The sequence below is a fragment of the Sinocyclocheilus anshuiensis genome, unplaced genomic scaffold (genome assembly GCF_001515605.1).
Source record: "Sinocyclocheilus anshuiensis isolate Anshui unplaced genomic scaffold, SAMN03320099.WGS_v1.1 scaffold562, whole genome shotgun sequence".
In the NCBI taxonomy this organism is placed as follows: Eukaryota; Metazoa; Chordata; class Actinopteri; order Cypriniformes; family Cyprinidae; genus Sinocyclocheilus; species Sinocyclocheilus anshuiensis.
Window position 1 is genome coordinate 1,034,182 of NW_015544158.1, and position 22,548 is coordinate 1,056,729.

General features: G+C 38.3%; 2 protein-coding genes across 2 annotated transcripts in view; both read left to right on the forward strand.

Moving 5' to 3' along the window:
* The first annotated feature begins 425 nt into the window (after positions 1-425).
* LOC107695497 (norrin-like) lies at positions 426-13,371 on the forward strand. The gene is made up of 3 exons (XM_016495431.1): positions 426-547; positions 6,883-7,238; positions 12,219-13,371. Exons 2-3 carry the CDS (start codon positions 7,047-7,049, stop codon positions 12,441-12,443), a joined length of 417 nt encoding a protein of 138 aa, XP_016350917.1. The 5' UTR covers positions 426-547; positions 6,883-7,046; the 3' UTR covers positions 12,444-13,371.
* A 6,707-nt stretch (positions 13,372-20,078) lies between these two features.
* The window catches only part of LOC107695498 (amine oxidase [flavin-containing]-like), a 36,824-nt gene continuing 34,354 nt past the window's right edge, over positions 20,079-22,548 (forward strand). Inside the window, exon 1 of the mRNA XM_016495432.1 lies at positions 20,079-20,172. Within this exon, the coding sequence (XP_016350918.1) occupies positions 20,124-20,172 (49 nt within the window). The 5' untranslated portion in view covers positions 20,079-20,123. The remainder of the gene's footprint in view (positions 20,173-22,548) is intronic.

The window sequence follows — 22,548 nt, forward strand, 5'->3', positions numbered from 1 at the left end:
TCCAGCTGAATAGAGTTACACCTCACAAGTCTCATGGAACACAGCAAAGAAACCCAGAAGACCAATTGTTTTTAAGTAAACTCCACTAACAGTTTTATAACCTGGACCTCGTAAAAGAGGGCCAGACTTTTGGTCAGTCTTCTGATTTCGCTGGAATCCCCATTTGCTTGTCAGTGTGGCAGCTGTGGGCGAGTATGTGTGTGTCCCTAAGGTGATATACGACTGCTGTGTCACGTTCCACATCTGACAACCATCCCAAGATGTATATCATCCATCCCTTTCCCTTTTCCATGTGATTCCTCAATAAAAGGGGGTGTGAATGTCAAAGCGGAGGGGAGGGGAGCCGAGTGGGAGGGGAAGGAGTCAGAGCTCACACACAATTGGCATGCGTGAGAGAGAGTAAAAGAGAAACAGAGAGAGGGGAGAGAGCAAGTGGATGAAGGAGAAGGAGAGATCTAAAGGCAATTGTTGCTTTAAAAAATTAATTTCTGTCCTAGAGGAACCAGCTGGAATTGGATATTGCAGGTTAAATGGCACCAGGCAGAAGGTAAGACCACCAGCTTTGTAAAGGTGACCAGGTCATCAGAGTTAATTTTCACAGGCTACAAGGTTATCGCTGTACATTTGTTTTTGTTTTTTTACTGTCGTCTTGTTTCGGCAACTCATACCTTACTAAATAAATACTAAATATAAATAAATAATATATAAATATCGATGAGATATTTTTGTAAGTATATTATTATCATTGTTATTATTATTAGATTTCTTTATTCTTAAAAGTTTTTTTTTAATATAATGCATTGCCAAAATTGACAAGCTAAATATGGTCATCGATTTACCTCACAATACAAGTGTCAAATTTTAAGAGAGACTGCATATTAATAACATTAAGATCAGATGCATAGTATCTCCAAATGACTCATAACGAAGTAAAATGGCTATGTTATATATGACGAGCCTCACATAATGTGTGCAGTGGGAGGTCGGTTGCTAAGGTAAGCCATCAGCTGTTTGTCTTGCACAGACAGTGACTGAATACTCAATTTAATGCTAAGCCAGAGGTCGTTAGCTAAGCGCACCAGATGAGAAATCATAGATATTCTGAGGATTGTTTATGGAGCTTGAGGAAGAGGTGAACTAGAACACACTTCCCTCCAGATGTTAGATATAAAAGCAGGCAATATCAACCAGCGCTATATGTGTGCAACTCATTCATAATCACAACTACGTAATAGTCCTTGACAGCTCTGCAAGCTCTTTACATAGAAATTAAAGCCTGAGGTATTTTCAGAACATGACAACAGCCGTCAATTTGCACGTCATATTAAAGTGGGAAGGTTAACAGGACAACATAACAGGGTCTCTAATTCATTTAAATGGAAACCCCGCCACGGATTTGCTGTGCGCAGACCCTTTCATCCTTTGGTATTCCAATCAGACCGGTGCTTTTCTGAGAAGCTAAATGTAAAGCTAACATTGGTTTAGCATTGGCTCATATGGTGCCCTGGCTATTGGCAGCAAGCTACTTTCAAATCCACTGTGTTTGTCTTATCTTTATCACAGGGGATATATTTAGTGTGGGCTTTAGCTGTGGAGACGCGGGTTACTGGCGTCGGCGTGTGGTGGCAGTGCCCCTGGCATGCTGCATGGGTTGCAGATGGGCATGGGAGGAGGGCTGTGGGGTGATCCTGGCAGGAATCTGCCCTTCGGTTTATTAAAAGCCGGCCAAACAATAGGGTGCTAAACAAGCAGAAAACAGTGACGTAACCCCTTCGCCGGAGGAAGGAGTTTGGGCATGTCAATGTGACTGAGAAGACAATTCTGCTGGTTGGCAAATACTCGGCGACCACACGCCTCACTCAACAACTGTGGACTCAGCTGCTGTCAGACCCATCAAGAGTGCCCTTTTGAAGTTTTCATATCATTGTTAAAGTACTCAAGCAGTGAAATTAATTCTGAGTGAGTCGTAGGGAACATGAAGTGATTCACTTCAGTTTTCTTGTATAACCATACTTTATATTATACAACAGTTAAGTGGTGAGGATTTTTTGTGACTCTTACTACATGTTACAGCCTTAAGCCAGTAGGTGGAGACAATGCGACAATTAAATCCACAGTATTCAGTGTTGCCAAGTCCACGGTTTTCCCGTGGAATTGGGCTACTTTAACATTGTTGCTTCGCGTTGTTTTTCATGTCCACGGGTTGAAGCGACTCCAATAACATGATATTTATCCCCTGGAATGCTAATTTTAGCAGGGGAACCCCGCCAAAAAACATGTATTTTACCCCCCGGAACACGATTTTTAAATGCGATTGGGCGTTTTTTCTAGTGAAAACCTGGCAACCCTGACAGTATTCATAAAACAGTAGGCAAAAAGTACCCGGATGACCTACTACTTCCGCCAAGATTCTGAAGTACGCATCTAATGGACACTTTATTATCCCATGAGGCCATGGTAGTGGAGTTGTGAATGGCAGTGTGAATGGATGGCAGTTAAGCCATGCAACTAACTCTGTAAGCCACATGACAAAGACAACAAGGCAGATATAGTATATTCGCATTTCATTCATACTGCACCTGTGCAACTGGCCCAGAATTCCTAGTGATGCCACTGACTACACACTTTCAAATATAGAATGTACTTTTTTAACAGTTGCAAAGCATGTTTTAATTCAAATGTAGTACCTACTCAGACAGTATGCAAACCGAGCTAGTGTCTTCATAAATGAGACAGTGAATCTGTACTCCAATGATTCATTCAAAAAACTGATTCATTCAGGAACACGACTACTGTGTATTGCTCTAAAATGCACAACAGATTTTACAACAGCATATGCAGAATTCTATGTTGATTTGGAACATGACTCATTTTTGTTGACTGCGCAAAAAGACACAAACTAACATCCAATATTGTCTAAAATTTAAGTTATTCAAGATTAACATCTTGTTTACGCCAATATCCTTATTCCTTTTATACAACATTATTGCTCAATTGTTATGATCCAGATTAAATGTTCTTCCAATTCAATTATTTTCTCAGCATAGTTTGGTTTGAAGGCATTAGGCGACTTTGACATGGATTACCTCAAAAATTGAGTTCTAACTTCAAATAAGCCCATTTCTGCACAGCAATGTTGAGGATAACTAATAATGTGGATTCAATTGTCGCAATCCACATAATCCAACCCCTTAGGTGGTTTTGAGTAGAAAATCCTCCTTAAAATGACAGTCTGTGCTTTATCTAAAGCAGAAAGAGCAGCAAAGGTTAGAACAGGAGACAGAGACTGAGATATCAAGAGCCTACTCATGATGCCCTGAGTTCTTTCAGTGTCTGCAATGATAAACCACCATGTGAAAATGCCCTGACATGAAAAGCTTATGATGTTCCCATGTTTTAACCTCTCTAAATCAAATAGACACTATGGTTTTAACAGTGTCACAACACAGAGGCCTGGGTGAGGTGAGAAGCAGCGCACTGTGCAATGACTCTTGCCATACGGCCCTAACCTGTGGCTGCTTTTGAATGTCAGGAATTTCACAGTCCTAATGGTGCAGACGGCGAGGCCCCTCACCACGGCCTGAGAGGATCAGCCATGATTAAAAGATCCATACTCTATTTCCACAACCACCAGTGCCACGCCTAGGGACAGTTCATTCCAGGGATCCGCTCCCTAAGTGGCGTTATAGCTGCTGACAGGACTCCCGGTTAAGACGGGGTCCCTAGGCGAGCAGTCTGGGCCTGGGAGTTCAGTGCAGTGAGGTTCTGGCATGTCTCACCCGGTCCTGGCTCCTGCCTTCCTCTTAAATTTATTTATTGTTTTTTTTTTTCTGTGGGATAAAATTTGGCAGTTAGTGAATATGAAAAATACCCTGTTTTGCATCTTGCAACTTGGAAATATTGTAGGGATAGTTCACTTTTACTCACCCTCATGTCACTCCAATGACTTTGTTTCTTCTGTGGGACACAAAAGAAGATATTGGAAGAAACATGGAAGAAACTGCAACACGAAATATGTCAGAATAAGTCCCGCCTTCTAAATAAAAGGGCCAATCGCTAATTGGTAAAGCCAGTGTGTCACTGCAACCACTGTTAGAAGCTCCAGTTACCATAGAAACAGTCAGAGGCTCACGCTTAGGACTATAAATGCACACTGGCTGGACCAACCTCAAATATACACTTTTTTAAAAAAGTCATTTGGATGTAAAAAGTAACATAATGAGACAGCATAATGAAAACAACATCATGTCAGATTTTGTTGCAGATTTAAAATATGTTATTAAATTATGTGTTTTTGAGATTTCGGTATTTCCCCAATTTAAGTAGATAGGAGTTGGTCTTGCATGCCTGAAATAGCTGCCCGAAGTCTTTGCAAATATTGCTACCAAGTGAACTTTCTTTGGTAAATGATGATAGAATTTACATTTTTAGAAATTTGAACAATGAATCATACTGCAGGGCCAAAAATATTCAGGTTAAACACTTTGGTTTAGACATCTCCGAAAATGTCCATACTGAGAAAAACAAGTTCTTGTCTCTGTCTCCGATTGTACTCCGAGAGCTAATTAAAGGAAACATTAGAGTACTGCTTTCATCAGATAGTTGTTATGGTCAGATTCCAGCATGTCAAAGTTAATTTCCCTAAACTCAAAAATGTAAGTTTACAAAGCGAATAGGGAAATACAAAGCCAGAGAGGGAAACGATTCCTCTGGTCAGAAGTGGACAGATGTGGTGGACCTTGTCTCAGATGGAGGGGATTGTAAGTCCTTCAGTTGTTTGTAGACACACTGGGCTTTATAAATCTACAGGCTGAAGCAGATGTGGACACTGTGGTGGTCAACATTACCTTACATTGAAATCTGGCAAGCAACACACCCACAACTGTCCTAACAGCACTAGAAGTTTTTAACCAATGAAGCTGCCATGGTTGCGCAATGAGGTCACCATCTCATTGTTTATGAACTAAATTGGATCTGTAGTTGTCTTTTTAGCTGGGGTGTCTACACTGCATTGTTAATGCCCATTACAGATCAGTGCGGCAGACGCCCTCAACCAGGTTTGAATGTCAACAGTCTTGTCTGGGCACGATGATGATGATGAAGATGGCGGCTGCTATGCCCAATATTAAATAAAAGACTAAGCAAGAGCGTCCTGTATTGAAAGTATCTGAGTTAAGAACAGACTGTGATATGTGCTTTTGTAAACCCAGCAACACATGCTCTCCGGTGCAGTTAAACATTTCAGGGACTATTTATTTAAATAGGCAAATTGATACCTAAAATCCTTAAGCGAGGAATGCTAAAGTTAAATGAGTCGCTCCGGTAAGAAAAACATAAGGAGAAAGCTTTAAATTAGCTTGATGTGTTTGCGATTTCGGAGCAATTGCGGGTTTCTAAATAAAATTGGAAAGAAGTTTAGACATAATGCAAGGCATTATTTTAGTGAATGATAATTTCCTCTCTGTCTGATCCAGGTTTGCAGAGTCGATTACTCTCAGGGCTCTGCTACTCTTTCTCCCCCTCATTACACCAAACATTTTAGCAGTTGTGGCTCAGTGAATTTAAGTGCCGCGCACGAAACATTGTCATGAGGACTGTAAAGCACTAAGCTCATGAAAAAGTAGCGTGGAGACTTATTTCTTTTATGAAAAATTCATTTCTGGGGAAATTCACTCCAGGCTGTTTATTAATATATTAGGTTTCTTCGCTGTGTAATAAAAACACCATGTTTTTTCAGTGTTGGGATTGTTAGAATAACACTACAGCGGTCTGCCAGAACTCCTCATACATCACAGCCCACTTATTCCTGGCTGGAGACATGGCAGCAATCACCTTAACCAGCTGGCAAAGGCACAACAGACGTCTGTCTCTGGTCATCTGTCACTGCCGGGTTCTCACGCAGACAAACTCCCACTCTCCCTTACTTTACACCTTGCCTTACCTGCCCAGTCCCTCCACTAACAACTTAAAGGGTTAGTTCACCCAAAAATGAAAATTCTGTCATTAATTACTCACCCTCGTGTTGCTCCTCGCGTCACGCTCGCGTCATGATACTGTCGTGTGACGCAGTAGAGACGAAAATGTGGAATGAAGTCGTTATTTTCGTTTTCTTTGCGCAAAAAAGTATTCTCGTAGCTTTGTAACTTTACAGTTGAACCACTAATGTCACACGGACTACTTTGTCGATCATCTTGGTACTTTTCTGGACCTTGAACGTGGTAGTTACCTTGCTGTCTATGGGAGGGTCAGAGAGCCCTCAGATTTAATCAAAAATATCTTAAATTGTGTTCCGAAGATGAACGAAGGTCTTACGGGTTTCGAACAACACGAGGGTGAGTAATTACTGACAGAATTTTCATTTTTGGGTGAACTAACCCTTTAAAAACTACAGAGTGTACCAAAGTGCTGTATGATTTCATAAGAGTAAAATAGAATACAATAAAATACAAATCAAAATGAGAAATTGTATTAGGGAAGGAGATAAATCAATCACAAATAAACGCCACAAATGGACGAAAATCTTGAAATCTGTCCTATCTCTCAATGGTGCATTCATGAAAATTATTCATGATTAAATTATTCTTTTGAGTAAGATATTTTCAATGAATCTTTGATTCAGTTAGCAACTATTAAAATAATTATTGGTTATTGAAATAAAATCAGTTTTAAAATTAGAAATGTTACTTAGGCAACTAACCGAAATAAGTCAAAAAAATTACTAAATTAATGACAGAATTTTTATTTTTGGGTGAACTAACCCTTTAAACAGCTCCGCTAACTGGGTGTAACATGCGAAACATTACCTGATATCGCACTCTCAGGTGGGTGTCTTTTCTGCAACTTTCATCCTGGACTAACCGTGGTTCCTTTCTTTACCCACAGATACATCCAGACCACTCAAGGGGATGGCTGAGTTTAAAGAGAACGCTCATTACACGTTTTGGTTCATATATGTGGCATCAGAAATACAGTGGAGAATTCTTTGTTGTCTTCTGTAGGAGACGGTCAAGCTTTCTTTTGTGTTACCTGTGGAAATTGTGGACAAAATGAGGAACTCGGTCACTCTGAGCCAGCCTGGGATTCTACTTCTTCTGGTCACATGTCCTCTGCTGACAATCCTGCACGGTGTAACCTGCAAAGCAGAGAGTGAACATTTAGGGGACAATGATCCTGACAGGTGTATGAGGCATCATTTTGTTGAGACCATTACACATCCTATCTACAAGTGTAATTCAAAGGTAAGAAGACAAAATGTTGATGCTCTCACTCTAGTGATCCTGACTGCATTTGTGCTATATAAATGTTAAATATCCATAAAATTGTTGTTGTTGTTGTTTTAAATGTCAAATTATTTCTGCCTGTTTGTTCCCACATGTCAGTCCAAGGAAGTTTTGATCACATAATTGAAACAATAACTATGTTTTGTAAAATATTTGTGTTTTAGAACACCATTACATGCTTTTACATATCTCTGTGTATATATATCTTTATTTACATATATTGTAATATTAACATCCAGCCAGTAAATATACCACTGTAGTCTCGCAAACCAAAAAATACACATCGCAGTAAGAGTTTCCGGTTCCTTTAGAATCTGAACAATGATTCGCAGTTCAGTGAGGGAGTAATTTGCGAACTCAAAAACGGATCTAAATAATCAATTGACTGAGCAAACCTGATTCAAACTGCTAACATACAAGCGAGATAGTGGCTGCAAATCTTTCTGACTTATTAAAATGAATGGCTGACTCATTAAAAAGAATCTGAGACATGAGAGTAATTTGTTCACGAACTACATCTTTCTCTGTTTGTTGTGTGTAGTGTTGTGCTGTACAGTGTTGTTATTATTAACTAAGATTGGTAATTGAAATAAATTGAAATAAAATAAAATCTAAATATTAGATAAAAAAAAAAATTTTAACAAATTTTTAGAAGTTGAACTGATATTGAAATACTAAAATACAGATATTTCCCATACCTCAACAATGGCAACTTGATTTTAAATTACTGTCACACAATTTTTTATTTTGTCGCATGTCAGTGTGGAGGAGTTCTTGTGGTCTTATTAAAAAAAAAAAAATTAATTAAAAAAAAAGTCTTATTAGCATCCAAGTGAAAGGCACACAAAATCGAGCTCCCATGATTCTTACTAAATTACAAAAATGGTCAGGGAGGTCAGATCTACTTGTAAGACAATACACTCTCTACACCCACAACTTTCCTGCTAACAAGCTGCTTAAAAACAAATCAAGTCTCCTGATGTTTAAAGGTTTTACATTTAAATACTGACCCTGGGGATGTTGCTCATAATTAGTACCCAAGGCTGAGAAGAAACCTTGTTTTTGTTTATTGAATCAGATAGCATGGCTGGCTTGTCTAATGACCTCTACCTTTAGTTACTTTGACACTTTGGCAAGGAACACTGCAAACAGCCTGCCTGGGCGGCCCAAAGCCTCGCCAGAAATAAGCACTCATGGGATGCATAAAATGTCTGGGAGATGGCACAGTTCCAGGGCTCCACACAGTGCCGTGCCTTGACAAAAATTTTTTTTTGGTTATCGAAAGAATAGAGTGCCTGAGATACATCCCCCCAAAATAAAGCCATCTATAATAAACACTCTGGGATGAGTTCCAGATGCTCTGATTCACCTGTACCACTCAGAAGGGCAGTCTCTCATGATCTGCATATCGTGAATTAAGATTCTCAGGCTCTCGTTCTTACCAACCCAGCTGGGCTGTCAAAATGGGCTGGGCATCAAAATGATGATGAGCTAGTCAGCCGCCTGTGCTGGAGCTGAAAATCTTCATTCTGCAATCATTACACACACTGTATTTTCTAATTATGAGACAAACAACCTTGATAATCCAAAAGCAGAGATTAAAAAAAAAGTGGTCAGTTAAACATTCATTAACGGATCTAAATGAGGCGACTGTGTCTTTCTAAAGTAATTATGTCCGATTTTGCGTACATGATTTTTTTTTTTACTGTTGCTTCCAGAAAAGTGATTAGTGAATAGGGTATGGTAAATGTACTGATATTCCAATTAATTGTAATTTTCATTTGAAAGATCTGTATATAGATTCTTCAAATCCCAAGAACTATCCTTTATGTTGCCTGCACAGTTTTCAGTACCGCACTTTGCTCAGTCATTAATGATGGAAATGAATGGATCATTCTCATCAGTTTACCATGATCTTTGAATCTCATTCAGCAAAATGTGCTAATCTTTATTCAAATCATTTTGTTCATTGATAAAAGGTTATATTTCATGATAAAATATTTAAGCAGGCAACTTCGCAGAACAAGCAATCATACCAACATGCAATGTTTTGATTCTGAATTAGGGAAAATATTATAATGCAGCCAAAGACACATTACAAGACAAATAACCTCCAAAGTCCTTAGTCTTTCATTCATTTGACAAATGCAATGAACAGATGTTCAAGAAGGACCCACCACTAGCATGTTTTATGTGAGCTGCAGTCCGAATTTAAATAAGATACCACATATGCATGGTACCACAAAATAGTTGCACAAAAAGCATGTCTTTTTATTAAATTGTCCTTGCGGACTACAGGCGGTATTATACATCTGATGAGTATGATTCATTAACAGATGTCCCTTTTAGTAAATCACAAACATTCAGCGCAACCAGTGTAGTCAGATTGAAGAACAAATGACTCTTATAAGCCGGTTCTTTTTAGTGAATTAAAAACATTTAGTGCAACCAGTGTAGTACCACTGACAAACAAGTGACTCTTATGAAACAGTTCTTATACAACAGTTCAGTAACCAAGAAGTTAATATTTCCAAACAAAACCACAACGGAATATTGTCACGTTCCAAACAATACACAGTAGTGGGGTTCCTGAATGAATCAGCAATGTGAAAACAAATCGATTCAGTGACACACTCATAAAGACAATTGCTTAATGTAACCTTCTGAAAGAATCCTCACCGACTAATGCACAGAATGAAGGCTGAGTCTGTCTGAAATGCGCAAACATGGACAAGCGGAGTGATATGAATAGTAAAAAGTCCCAGAAATCTTAACAGTTTCACGGAAGAAAAGCTTTTACGGAAGATTACTTCATCCACAGAATATTTAAAAGCTTAGTTTTGGCCTAGATGTTCATTTTTAAAAATTCATATTTTTATGCAAAATAGACATTATAGACAATCTGAAATATGTTTTCACTCTGGAAATAAATGGTAAAACAATTTGTATTATGCAATGAACATCCACTTAAAATTTCCCGTCTCAAAAAAATTGTTTCTGATTGACAGGCAAGTATGCAGACACACTGTCTAAAAGCAGCACAATGGATTAAGCTCAACTTGGTCACCTTTAAAGAAGCTTATTACACATTGCATTAGTTATGCGGATGGCTGTTGCTTCCATGCAAATTTCAGCAGTGCTACACAATAGGATCCACCTGCGCAGTCACTCTGAGATAAATATAGAGGGGAAGAAGAGCTTACATCTGCTGCCCAGCTTTTGTCACCTTGCCATGTTTCCTTGGATATCCATCTTCCATTGGCCACACACCTCCACTGCACCTCCCTCTGAAATCCCCCACATCTCTCCACTGATTGTTTTACGAACATGGCTGTATGCCTGCAGTTTCAGGTGACATTAAATAATGACATCAGCTAAAAGCAGCAAGCAAATGCTACTTCATTCATGGACGTCGGACCATGAGTGATGCATATCGGGTGCTTTTTGGCTTCAGTCAGGCTAGCGTTCCTTATAATGGGGTTGACACTCCGCTAACACTATGCAGCTGAAATATGACAAGACATAGGAGTCCATTTACGGAGTGTTCAGGAATGTGGCAGCCCGTGGTCTGGCCAGCACCTCCGAAATCAGTAGACCATTGAACTGGGTCACGTTTGTGTCTATCATTGCAGATGAGCATCACTCATTAACCTTTAATTATGAGAGAACTCTTATATAGACCAGAGCTTTTCAAAGGGAGATTTTGATGAGTGAATCTCTCTTCATCAGCCAGTGAACCTCAGCGATGTAGCCAGGTGGATCACTAACCCCATAAATCGGTCCCACAAAGTGCAAAGCCTTTCATCTGTCACACAACAATCCTCACAAAGCACAAAATTTGTGTGATTGAGGTATTTGGGGGAGTCAAGTAGCTTGAGCATCCAGGTCTGGGAGAGATCAACCACACTCCCATCAACATGCAGGTGCAAGGTCAAAGTGAGAGAGTACACAAGCGTTCTTTGTTCAACACTCCAACTTTCTCAGGAAGTTTATCTTAGTCCTGACACCGGGTTCAAATTAGGGATGGCACAGAACTCTTGCTTTATAATAGCTAATAAGGATGCACCGAAATGAAAATTCTTGGCCGAAGCCAAAGCCGAACAAAATTAAACACTGGGCCGAAGGCCGAATACCGAACACGGTTTTTCACGTTCCCATGTAAACCCCCCCCCATTTTGCCAGTTTTTTCACCATTGCATAAATTAAATAGCCAAAATTTGCTTTTTACTGTTTTGTCTTGCTTTTCAAAGAAAAAATCATTTACAAAACAACAATTTAAAAATATTTACTTAACACTGAAAATGTTTTAACATTCTAGCAGACATTATACCAATAAAACACAACTCAACTTAAAATTAATAAGTTAGTAAAATAATATTTTTTGGCCATTTTTTAGACCCCCTTCTTAAATCAGGCATGTATTTTTTACTGTACAAATAAATGCAGCCTTGATGAGCAGAAAAGACTTATTTTAAAACATTAGAAAATATTATAGATCCTAGTCTGAACACTGTGTAAATGTTACAATAAATGTATTAATAGAGCTGTTGTCATTATTATTTTATTTTTTCTTTTACAGAACAACAGTAAAATTACAATAACATTTATTAATGTTGATGGAGTTCTTGCTTTTTCTCAACTTTTATTTTGGCAGAAACCCGCAGGAAGACCTCAGTGCTTCTTTTTGTTGACAAATGATTCTCATTACGAATTTGGGAAGACGTTTGTTGCACGTATCGCATTGTCACATGCCTTGTAAAAATTCATAAAAATGGAGACTGATTATAGATTAATTTCTTCAAAAAATAAATAAAAAACAAATTGGGCTGTTTCACACATACTGTAAAAAGGCTCTGTGTCGATAGACGGATGGATAAACAGACAGCTATTAGTTATTTTACTCAAACATGTAACTAATGAACCGTTTTTGCTCTACAGATGGTTCTCCTGGCTCGATGTGAGGGTCACTGCAGCCACACGTCCCGCTCAGACCCACTGATCTCTTTCAGCTCCGTCCTGAAGCAGCCTTTCAAAAGCACGTGTTTCTGCTGCCGTCCACATACCTCCAAACTGAAGGCGGTGCGTCTGCGATGCTCAGGCGGGACACGAATAACCGCTACTTACCGTTACATCCTTGCGTGCAGCTGTGAGGAGTGCAGCTGAATACATTTGTCATGGAGAAAGACCCTCTGGCTGAAACACATTAAAAAAGGTTGAAGGTACACTTTATTGTTGATGATTCAGAGCAACCATTTTACGGTTCATTAGCACTGCCACAATGTTGCCAACAACCCATCAAGACTTCAAGAAGAATCACATCTCGTGTAAAGCAGCACATGCACTCGGATTTCCAGATGTCGGCTCACCCGTTGCACCTGCGCATGTGCTCAGCCAGTCAATTTACTTTTATTGCATTCCATTGTTTTGATCACTGCGTGTGTAAAATAGCGGATACCGACAACAAAATCGTAAATCTTGAAGGACATTTGATGAAGCTGAGGGGGAGTCACTTTGGCGGACTATGTTTTACAATATCTGAGAGACTTGATACACAGACCAGGACAGAAATGTTTGCATAGACAATTCAAGTGGTGAACTACATAAGTTTGACTTATGTCTAGAATAGAAATGGACATTTCACCCCCCTAAAGTCTGGTTTGGAATCACATGACAAAATTTTGGGGTGCACTGTCCCTTTATGGTCTTTGGAATTGCTCACATGTTCCAGCATACATTTTTGCTTCATTATACCAGCTTAATATTTAAACAATGAAAAATACTCTTGTAATGATCATATTGCCAGTTTTAGACTTTGTAAACCTAGTTTTTTTTTACAGTGGGGTTCACAGCAATCTACCATGCCAGACTGTATGTGGAAAATGTCAGCGTTAAGTCTGTTTATTTCATCATCAAAGTCTCACAATGGCTCATGACACATAATAGCAGCAGGTTGTCAAGCTAATCATGTACAGTTATGATAACTATGATGTTTGCATTGTGGAATTGTACAGTAATTGACGAGTACTATATTATAAAAAAAAAGTAAAGAAAATGTATTGTTCCTCAAATTTCTCTTGTCTGTGGAAATAAATTCACCCTCTACAAATTGCTGAAACTGTACCGCTGGGAAATTATGACAGTTTGCTTGCTGGACAGGTTTTTACTCCACTACAAACCTGACAGCTCTTTGGGCTCTGCACTTGAATCTAATAAACAGTGCCTTTTTGTTTTTAAAGACTGACATGGCTGCCTTGTGCTAGCTGTCTTATTACACATACTTTGGCTCCTCGATACAATGTGACTTTCAGTGGGGCTATAATTAACTTAATGGCTAATTTGACAGCATGACAGACAGTGCACATAATAGCTGTCAGTTGAGTTCTCTGTAATTTTTATGGCTGCCCCAAGACATTTCCCCACACGATCGGCTGCGTTGATCACGTTGTTCTCTGACCTTCTGTTAATTCTAACAGAACGTTCCAGGTGTTGTACATGTGTGCATCTTTATCCCCTCTCAAACAAGTGATAATTCAAGCAAAGCCGACAAGTGATTCAAACAGAATGGGGATAAGTATTTCACATGATTACTGTTAATTGATGCCAGTCCCAATTTTTGCCCAAAAGTGTGACACTTCCTTTTTCTTTGATGTGCACTTGAGTGAAGATGATGTTTAACTAAAAAACAAAAAGGCAAGTTATTTTCTCCCAGAAATGTAACAGAGATGCCTTGATTTGGGAATAAAAGATAAAGCCATTGTGATCACTGAATCCACACATGACTGCAATATCCTTTTGATCTCTCATAAGATACCAATATGAGGCAGTGTAGTATTCTGTCCTCTCACTTTATTAGAATATCAGCTGCAATTTTTCAGTACTGAATATAACACCAACATGTCAGAAAAAAATAAATACATAAAAATAAAAAAACAGAATCACCCCCTTGTGTCAGTATTTTGTTGAATCACCTTTTGGTTTAATTACAGACTTTATTTAGTCTGTTGGGCTGTGTCTCTGTCTCTACTAACTTTGCGATATTTGCCCACTCTTCTTTGCAGAACTGCTCAAGTTCAGTTAAATTTGATGGTGACCGTTTGTGGACTGCAGTCTTCAAGTCATTCCACAGATTTTCAAAGGGGTTTAAGTCTGGGCTTTGACTAGGCCATGCAAGGACATTTACTTTTTTCTCCTTCAGTCACTGTGTGCTCAATATTGCTGTGTGCTTTGGGTCATTGTCATGTCAATGGGAAGGTGGTGTACCTTCCCCAACAACTTTCTGGCAGAGGGCAGCAGATTTTCCTCAAGAATTTGATGGTATTTTGCCTCATCTATTTTTCCTTCTATCCTGACAAGTGCTCCAGTCCCTGCTGCAGAGAAACAACCACATAACAGGATATCAGAACCTCCATGCTTTACTGTAGGAATGCTGTTATTTGGATGGTGAGCTGTATTGGATTTCCGCCAGACATATCATTTGGTGTTGAGGCAAAATAATTAAATTTTAATCTCATCTGCCTGGTGTGTTTTGGCAAAGCTCAGTCGTGACTGCATGTGGCCTTTCTTGAGGAGTGACCATTTTCTTGCAACCCTCCCATACAAGCCACATTTGAGAATGCTGTGTGTGTGCACTTTGGATGGGATAAATGCAGAGCACTAATTCCAAGTATGGGTCACCATACTTGGCCACATGTCACGTCACTTTATTTTATAACTTTATATTGTTGTCACATGCACACAATGACCACTCTTTGTCATAAATTCCTGCAGCTGCTTCAGAGTTGCTGTAGGCCTCTTGGTAGTCTCTCTGACCAGTTTCCTCCTGGCTCTATCATCCAGTTTGGAGTGACGTCCTGATCCAGGGAGGGTCTGTGTTGTACCAAATACCATCCACTTAATAATAATAATAATAATGGACTTCACTGTGCTTCTAGGCATTGATAAAAATCCTTTGACAGTGCCTTACCACCCATAGCTGATTGCTTGCTTCAGTTACACTACCAAGGACTGAAATGCTCCAAGAAAGCTTTTTTAATGCTGAGCTAATCAAAATGACTACAACTGATCACAGTTGAAATTACAGTCAGATGGCTTTTTGTGCCATCGACAAGGTGATTAGCTACACCTGACTGAGTTTACAAGTCATATTTATGAGGGATGATCCTTTTTCCAACTCAGTGATTCTGACTTGAAGACTGCAGTCCACAAACGGTCACCATCAAATTTAACTGAACTTGAGCAGTTCTGCAAAGAAGAGTGGGCAAATATTGCAAAGTCTAGATGTGCAAAGTTAGTAGAGTCAGAGACATATCCCAACAGACTAAAAGCTGTAATTAAACCAAAAGGTGATTCAACAAAATACTGACACAAGGGTGTGATCCTGTGATTGTTTTTTTTTTTTGACATGTTGGTGTTATATCTTTCACTTGAATTGTATAAGTTGCAATGAGTAAATACAGCTGGATAAAACAAAAACGGTGTCTGTCTTCATTTCAGGATGCAAAGCAACAAAATGTGATTCTTTTAAAGGGGGGGGTGATTCTTTTCTATACCCACTGTAGGTGCTGTTGCTGTTTGAGCTGAGTTTCCATGTTGCACACTTACGTAGCAATTACGCCCTCCTGTGGCCGACATAGTAGCTGGACTTCATCTCTCGCTCTTTTTTTTTTTTTTTTTTTTTTAACAATCTCTTGAAAGAACTATTACAACCAATATTCTATCATTATTTACTCAATTTAATGTAATTTTCCTTCTTCTGGGGAGCACTACAAGATATACTATGAACAAAGTCCATGCAGGTCCTTTCCCTACAATGAAAGTATACAGTAGGCCTATATAAGAGCTATCAAACTTCAAAAATGTCTATACAACCCTACACTATAGTAGTCAACATTTGAAGTGGATTAAAACCTTTCATCAAAGTTGCCCTAAAACCTAAAAACAAAATGTGTTCTTGTCTTAGGACAACTTTGATTAACTTTTTTGATCCACTTCAAACGTTGCATATCCCAAGTCTTTAATCAAAGCTTTCCAGAACCGGCCAAAACAAAACAATCTTATCAGAGAGTATCTCACTATCAAGTAAAATAACTGAAAATGTAGACAATCACTCATGCACAGCTACTTATTCTAAATGTAGTAGGTATTTTTGCATATTTTAATATTCATATTAAGTTTAGGTTATACATTATTAAGATTTACTGTATCTATATTAATATTGCATTTTAAGTTTATACCTACTCTTGTTCAATTGAAATACTTAAAAGTTTGTTTTGTGTAACATTTGTCGCTTGCATCTTGGATAAAAAGATGCTAAAATATGCTTCTCACTGAAGCTGAGGTTGAACAGTCTGAGTCAAAGCCGGGTGTCTGACCTCAAATACTCTTCCAGGAGGAGGCAGAATTCTGAGTTGCCTGGAAGTTGGAACACAGCATACTGGTTTGGTATTTTTGAGTAAAGTCTGTGGTGACATTACTTGAGGAGGATTTCATGCTTTGTTCTATAACATAAATTAGACAAATGAGTTCTGAAACCATTGCATAGTTCAAAAATGTAAGTTTCTATAGTACAAGTACTGCAGTGGTTGTCCAATTCATCAAGCATATAAACTAAGCAATTACATTTTTACAGAAAAAAAAACAATCTTGAAACATTTCTACAAATAATGGTAACCACAGACCTTATTTTACTCTAATCAAAATCTGCCAATCTGAAATTCCATAGGGAACCCATGACTCCGTCATTTTCTTTCCAGGTTTTAGGACTACAAACTCAACATCTCTTTTCCTTAACATGGAACCATTCAACATGAGACTTTTCATTTATCTTATTATGGCTGTCATAATATAAACTTGCCAGCACTATCGATGACTCTCTCATGTTTCAATGATTTTCTAACAAACATGTTAGTAAAGGTATATGGATCTGTCAGCAGAAATGGTACATAGGGCACCAATATCTTATTAAGGGCAAAGAGATGTGCTTGTGTTGAATCTGGGTAACTTGCATACTCAAATGAGATCAACAATAGATTTGAATTATCTGCCATATACTTATTATGGACATTATAATGTATGGCCTGATAGCCCCATCCTGAAGTAAGTGAGGTTTAAAAATATATATATTCTATGATATATCTCATAGCGTGAGTCTACAGGCACAACCTAGGCCTACATGACTACAGCCACCAGATGGCAGCAAACCCAATCAGAAACTCTATAAGAAAAGAAAAGAAAAAAACCCACAAAAAATCCCATTAGGGTACACAACAAAATAACAGGTACACAGCAAAACTCAGACCAAGTAGTATATACACAAATTTCACAAAAAAGCATTTGTTCGGGTTTAAAAGACACAAAAACATACAGGACACTTCCTAGCTGTCAAACTTAGTTCATCGTGTTCATGAACTACACCTATGGTTACTCTGCTAGGACACCAGTGTAAACTTCATGTTTAATTTTAAAGGAAGTTCAAATGGAAATGTTATTGCTCACAAAAATCTTTCAAAATCATTGAGTATCTAAAAATACATTAAGTACATTCACTGCACTGTAACAAACAAACAGAGGGTCTTGTTAGTTGCAAGTCTGTGAAACCCCTCTATCTTTTACAGTGCAACGAATGTACTTCATGTCTTTTTAGATAATCTATAATTTAGATACTCTGGAGAACCTCTTGAACCCTTGAAAAGTGCTTAGAATCCCCTAAAGAGTAAATATAAAGTGTATCAAAATCTGGCACCATGCTACACTGTGCTGGTTTATCATACCACTCATCCGGGTAACTGCTAACCAACGTTACTTTCATGTATCAATTGTATCACACACCTGCGTTTCAGCTATCGATTACTTTATGTTGTCTTAAGAAAGCCTAGACAGAAAATTTGAAGTAGTTTAAAAGGAAAATATCCTCAGAGGACGTCCGTAGTAATATTACTGAAATATTGCTGCAGTGTTTATCTTGTTGTTGGTAGGATTGTTTTGTTCACTCTGTACCTTGGCGGATGCGCAGTGTCAGGTATAGGCCTACGACTCATTGTATATTTTGCATAACACACAACAGTTTTTTAAATGAAATAATATCAAGAACTTACATTTCAGACAAAAAAGGCCAATTTATTCGCATACTTCGCCTACTAACCGGAAGCTACCTTTGCTGGACACCAAACACCGCACAGAATAAAAACTGGTGTGGATTAGTGTTGGGTCGTTCTTGAACGATTCGTTCGTTTTGAACGAATCTTTAATGTGACTCGGGAAGAACGAGTCGTATCGGGGAGCGATTCGTTCAGTCGCGCATGCGCAACATCCTATAGGTTCTGTACTGGAATTAGTCAAGTAGTTCACCTGGTTCGAGCCTTCGGGTTTTTCCGAGTCGTTCGTTCATCACGTGACAGCCCCATAATTAAGCCCAAACCCGAAGACTTGTCAGATAAGAGGAGGTGAGCTAATCATAGACTGAAGACTCAGGTAAACAATGAATTAATATTTTCTCTTTCTTATAGCAGTTTTGTATTGTTTGTAGTGTGATCAACGTTTGCGTAAGTAGTAGACATATTAGGGAAGTAACACGTAACATTTTAATTATATTTTGTTAAAATTAACGAAATTAACGAAATGACTCGAAAAAAGATTCGTTCATTTTGCTGAACGAGACTCAAAGGTCCGAGTCGGTAAAATGATCCGAACTTCCCATCACTAGTGTGGATCTCCGTACGTTAGTGGAGCTGAGCGACAGATCCCGCTCAAAGCCTCCTATAATCAATCGGCTTCAATTCCACTCCGGGGTTTCCTTTTTCTGCTTCATGTGCACTAGAGAGAGAGAAACACCGCACCGAGCGACCGTGAACCGATAGACAACACCACAAGTTAAAAATACAACAACAACAACACTCCTTGCTGCAGGAAAAAATGCATAGCTCTGCTTCCCATCGCAAAAGAAAACACCGACGCTTGGACTTTCAAAAAACCCGCTACAGTTTAGCACCCATTAAAAGAACACTGAACACAAACATTATGTCAGTGTTCGAATTCGTTCACTTTCATTCTTTGCTTGCTAATAGACTTTATGGGTCAGAGAAACAATTGCACAGCCATCTATAGAACTTTGTCTTTGAACTTTCGTTTTTGATGTAGCTCGCTGAAGAGTAATTAGTTGGTGAAGTGGATTTTGTTGTAGAGTTAACAAAAGTTATCATGTGAATTGTAATGTTCGAAGGTGACGTCATAACACATCATATCAGTAGACCTGTTAGATTTTAAAGGGGTCATATGATGTTGATAAAAACGAACATTATTTGGTGTATTTGGTGTAATGACATGTGTTTATGCGGTTTAAGGTTCAAAAAACGGTTCATTCATAAATTCGTACGACCTTACCTTCCTGCTGTGGAAATACAAGCCGGAAGACAGAAGACAACGAACGCAGTGCTGAAAAGAGGCGGAGCTGCATAAGGTACTATTTTAGTAAATGAGTAGCCTAAGCTAGAGAGCAATTTCAGACGCGGCAAAACAGTGAAATGTTCTTGAGCTCTGGAACGCCGCTTGACCTATCAAATTCTCTCTTTTTTGCAATAAATTTATACCCTCATTTTATTAAAATTGTATAATCAAATGTTTATATATTTTATAAATAACTATTTGTACAATAATGTACTGTAAAAGTGTGCTCCTCCTGTTGGCACTCATTACATAGCACGTAGATGGGAGCTTCGGTGCATTTACCCCAGTGCTCTTCTAATCTGCCATTCCCAATGATAGTAGGCGGGGGCGGGGCTCAGAATGCTTTGAACACAGATGCGGAGCGGCTCTTCTGCTCTGAGCGCCAGTGAGGCGAACAGCACCATGACTGCGAACGCATACGATGTGATTGTGATTGGCGGAGGCATCTCAGGTTAGTGTCATCAAAATAGCGCATAAAACTTAATATAATCTCATTGCAATTAACGCACTCTTAAAGTAACTTTATTTCACTGAAGATTACAGGCTTATGATAGTAATGCTGAGTTATGATCGTCGTTATTGAGTAAAATAAGGCGCGCGACAGACCCGTGCTGAACGACTATACCGTTTGCTAAGCTTAGATGCCTTATAACAAGACTGTACTATGACTGCGTTTAAAAATAATAATGCATATTTGCGTTTTAAATAGGACTGTGTTAGTTTGCCAAAAGGACGGGGCTAGTTCTGCAGACTTCCAGTGAATTTGTTCGCGATGTCACCTGAGCTTGCTCTTCCACTTCCGTGACATGATTATTTCATATTCATAACGCCAGGGGCAGAGACAGTTAAAAGGCATGTAACAGTGTATATATATATATAACATGCCCATGAACTTTTTTATACTCAACATCAAGATTTTTGTTTAAAATATACGTTTGTGTATAAGAGCAAGTGTATATATATTTTAAAATCACGTTTACCTTCACTAGCTCATTTAGAAAGGTCCTGCAATGACAAAATTATACAAAAAAGTACAAATATTCCATAATTTCTACAGTTAATCTAGCGCAGGGGTGTCAAACTCAATTCCTGGAGGGCCGGAGCCCTGCAGAGTTTTGTTCCAACCCTGCTCCAACACACATACCATATAGTTTTCAAATAAGCCTGAAGGACTTGATTAGTTGGATCAGGTGTGTTTAATTAGGGTTGAATCTAAACTCTGCAGGGCTCCGGCCCTCAAGGAATTGAGTTTAATACCCCTGATCTAGCGTGTCTAGCATCTAGTCTAGTCTACATGTATAATAATTATAGAAGTATATATTTTTGTTTATAATAGTTTTAGATGAATTATGTCACTACATAATATTAGCTACCCATTTTTCAATGTCAATTACCCATCCTTATAACATTTTTTTTCTGGAGTACTTGATTCTGATTGGTCAATCATCGCATTCGTCAAATGAATAATAGACCAGCAATGTTGCATAACTGATCATTCATCCGTGTGCTATTGTTTTATGTCTCTAATCATTTTAACTGAATATTTTAGCTCAATAAATATTTCATGTCCATATATTTGATTTGAAAGAGATCTATAGAAATAATAGTCTTGTTAGATGCAACAGGGCTTTTCACACCTAAGACTATATTTAAGGTTATCTTATGTGGAATGACATTGTATACACAATTTAAAACTATTTTATATTTTATTATTTTGTAATTATTATACATGCAGCTTTAATTGCCTCATATTAAGATATTTCATAAAATATATTTTCTTTTAAAAATGTATTTGTCACACTGCAAGACCATTTAAAATGAACTGGAAATGCCCAAATAGTGTTTAAAAATGTCAAAAAGAATGTGGTTAATCATTTTAACCTAAACTGATTTCTAAAAAGAAAATTCCTTAAACATGCATCAACTACCCACATAGTCCTCGTATGCACATACTTGCAATGCTCTGGTGCTCTTCATAGCCTATGCTTAATCCATACAAAAGTAGTGTGAAACATAGCTTTGAATAATGTATATAGTTTATTTTCCAGAGATTGCAGAGAGATTTATGAATATATTGCACTACAATAGGATGCAGTATTGATTAGAAAATACTATGTGATAAGGAATCTGTATCAGTCAGTCCTAGAATGTGACCTATTTTGTGTAGAGCAGCATGAAAGCACAGCATATTGTCCTTACGGTTATGACCTGACAGGAAATTCCATTTACTTTGAGCAAACTGACTTGTTCCCACAGTGAATATGCATTATTATATACAGGCATGACAATTTAAAGCCAGCTCAGAGGGAGTGCACACTGGATGAAATCTTTCTTGTGTAAGAACAGCATTCTTGGAGACAGAACCGAGCAAAACAGCATCAAGATGTCCTCCTGATAACCTGCTGGAAATGTTATTTCTATTCATACAAACTTTTTAGACAGTTTCTATTTTATATGATTAGGCCTGTCGCAATAATCAATATATCGACTTATCGCGCAATATATGTACATGACCTCATAACAAAAAGTTGTTATCGTGATTGGCCTATATATGATATGCAAATAGACCACAAAATCAAGTCAGATGTTTTATTCTATATACTGTAGTTAATTGTGTCTGTTTGCAGTGTAGCTCACAGTTTAATATCTCCTGACCTTTATAGACTACTGATTACTCAAACTCAAACTTTGTTTCAGAAAATGAAGGTGTGTGCTGTGCACTGAACCAGTCATACTACTCTGCTTGAAAAAAGCTAATGAATGTAATCAGTCACTATTATGTAACAAGGCCACACACATTGTGCACCATGGACCCGGTATCATCCAA

Coding starts and splice junctions, on each gene's coding strand:
- LOC107695497 (XM_016495431.1), top strand. CDS start 7,047: ATGAGGAACTCGGTCACTCTGAGCCAGCCTGGGATTCTACTTCTTCTG. Junction 7,239..12,218: donor TCTACAAGTGTAATTCAAAG/GTAAGAAGACAA, acceptor TTTGCTCTACAG/ATGGTTCTCCTGGCTCGATG.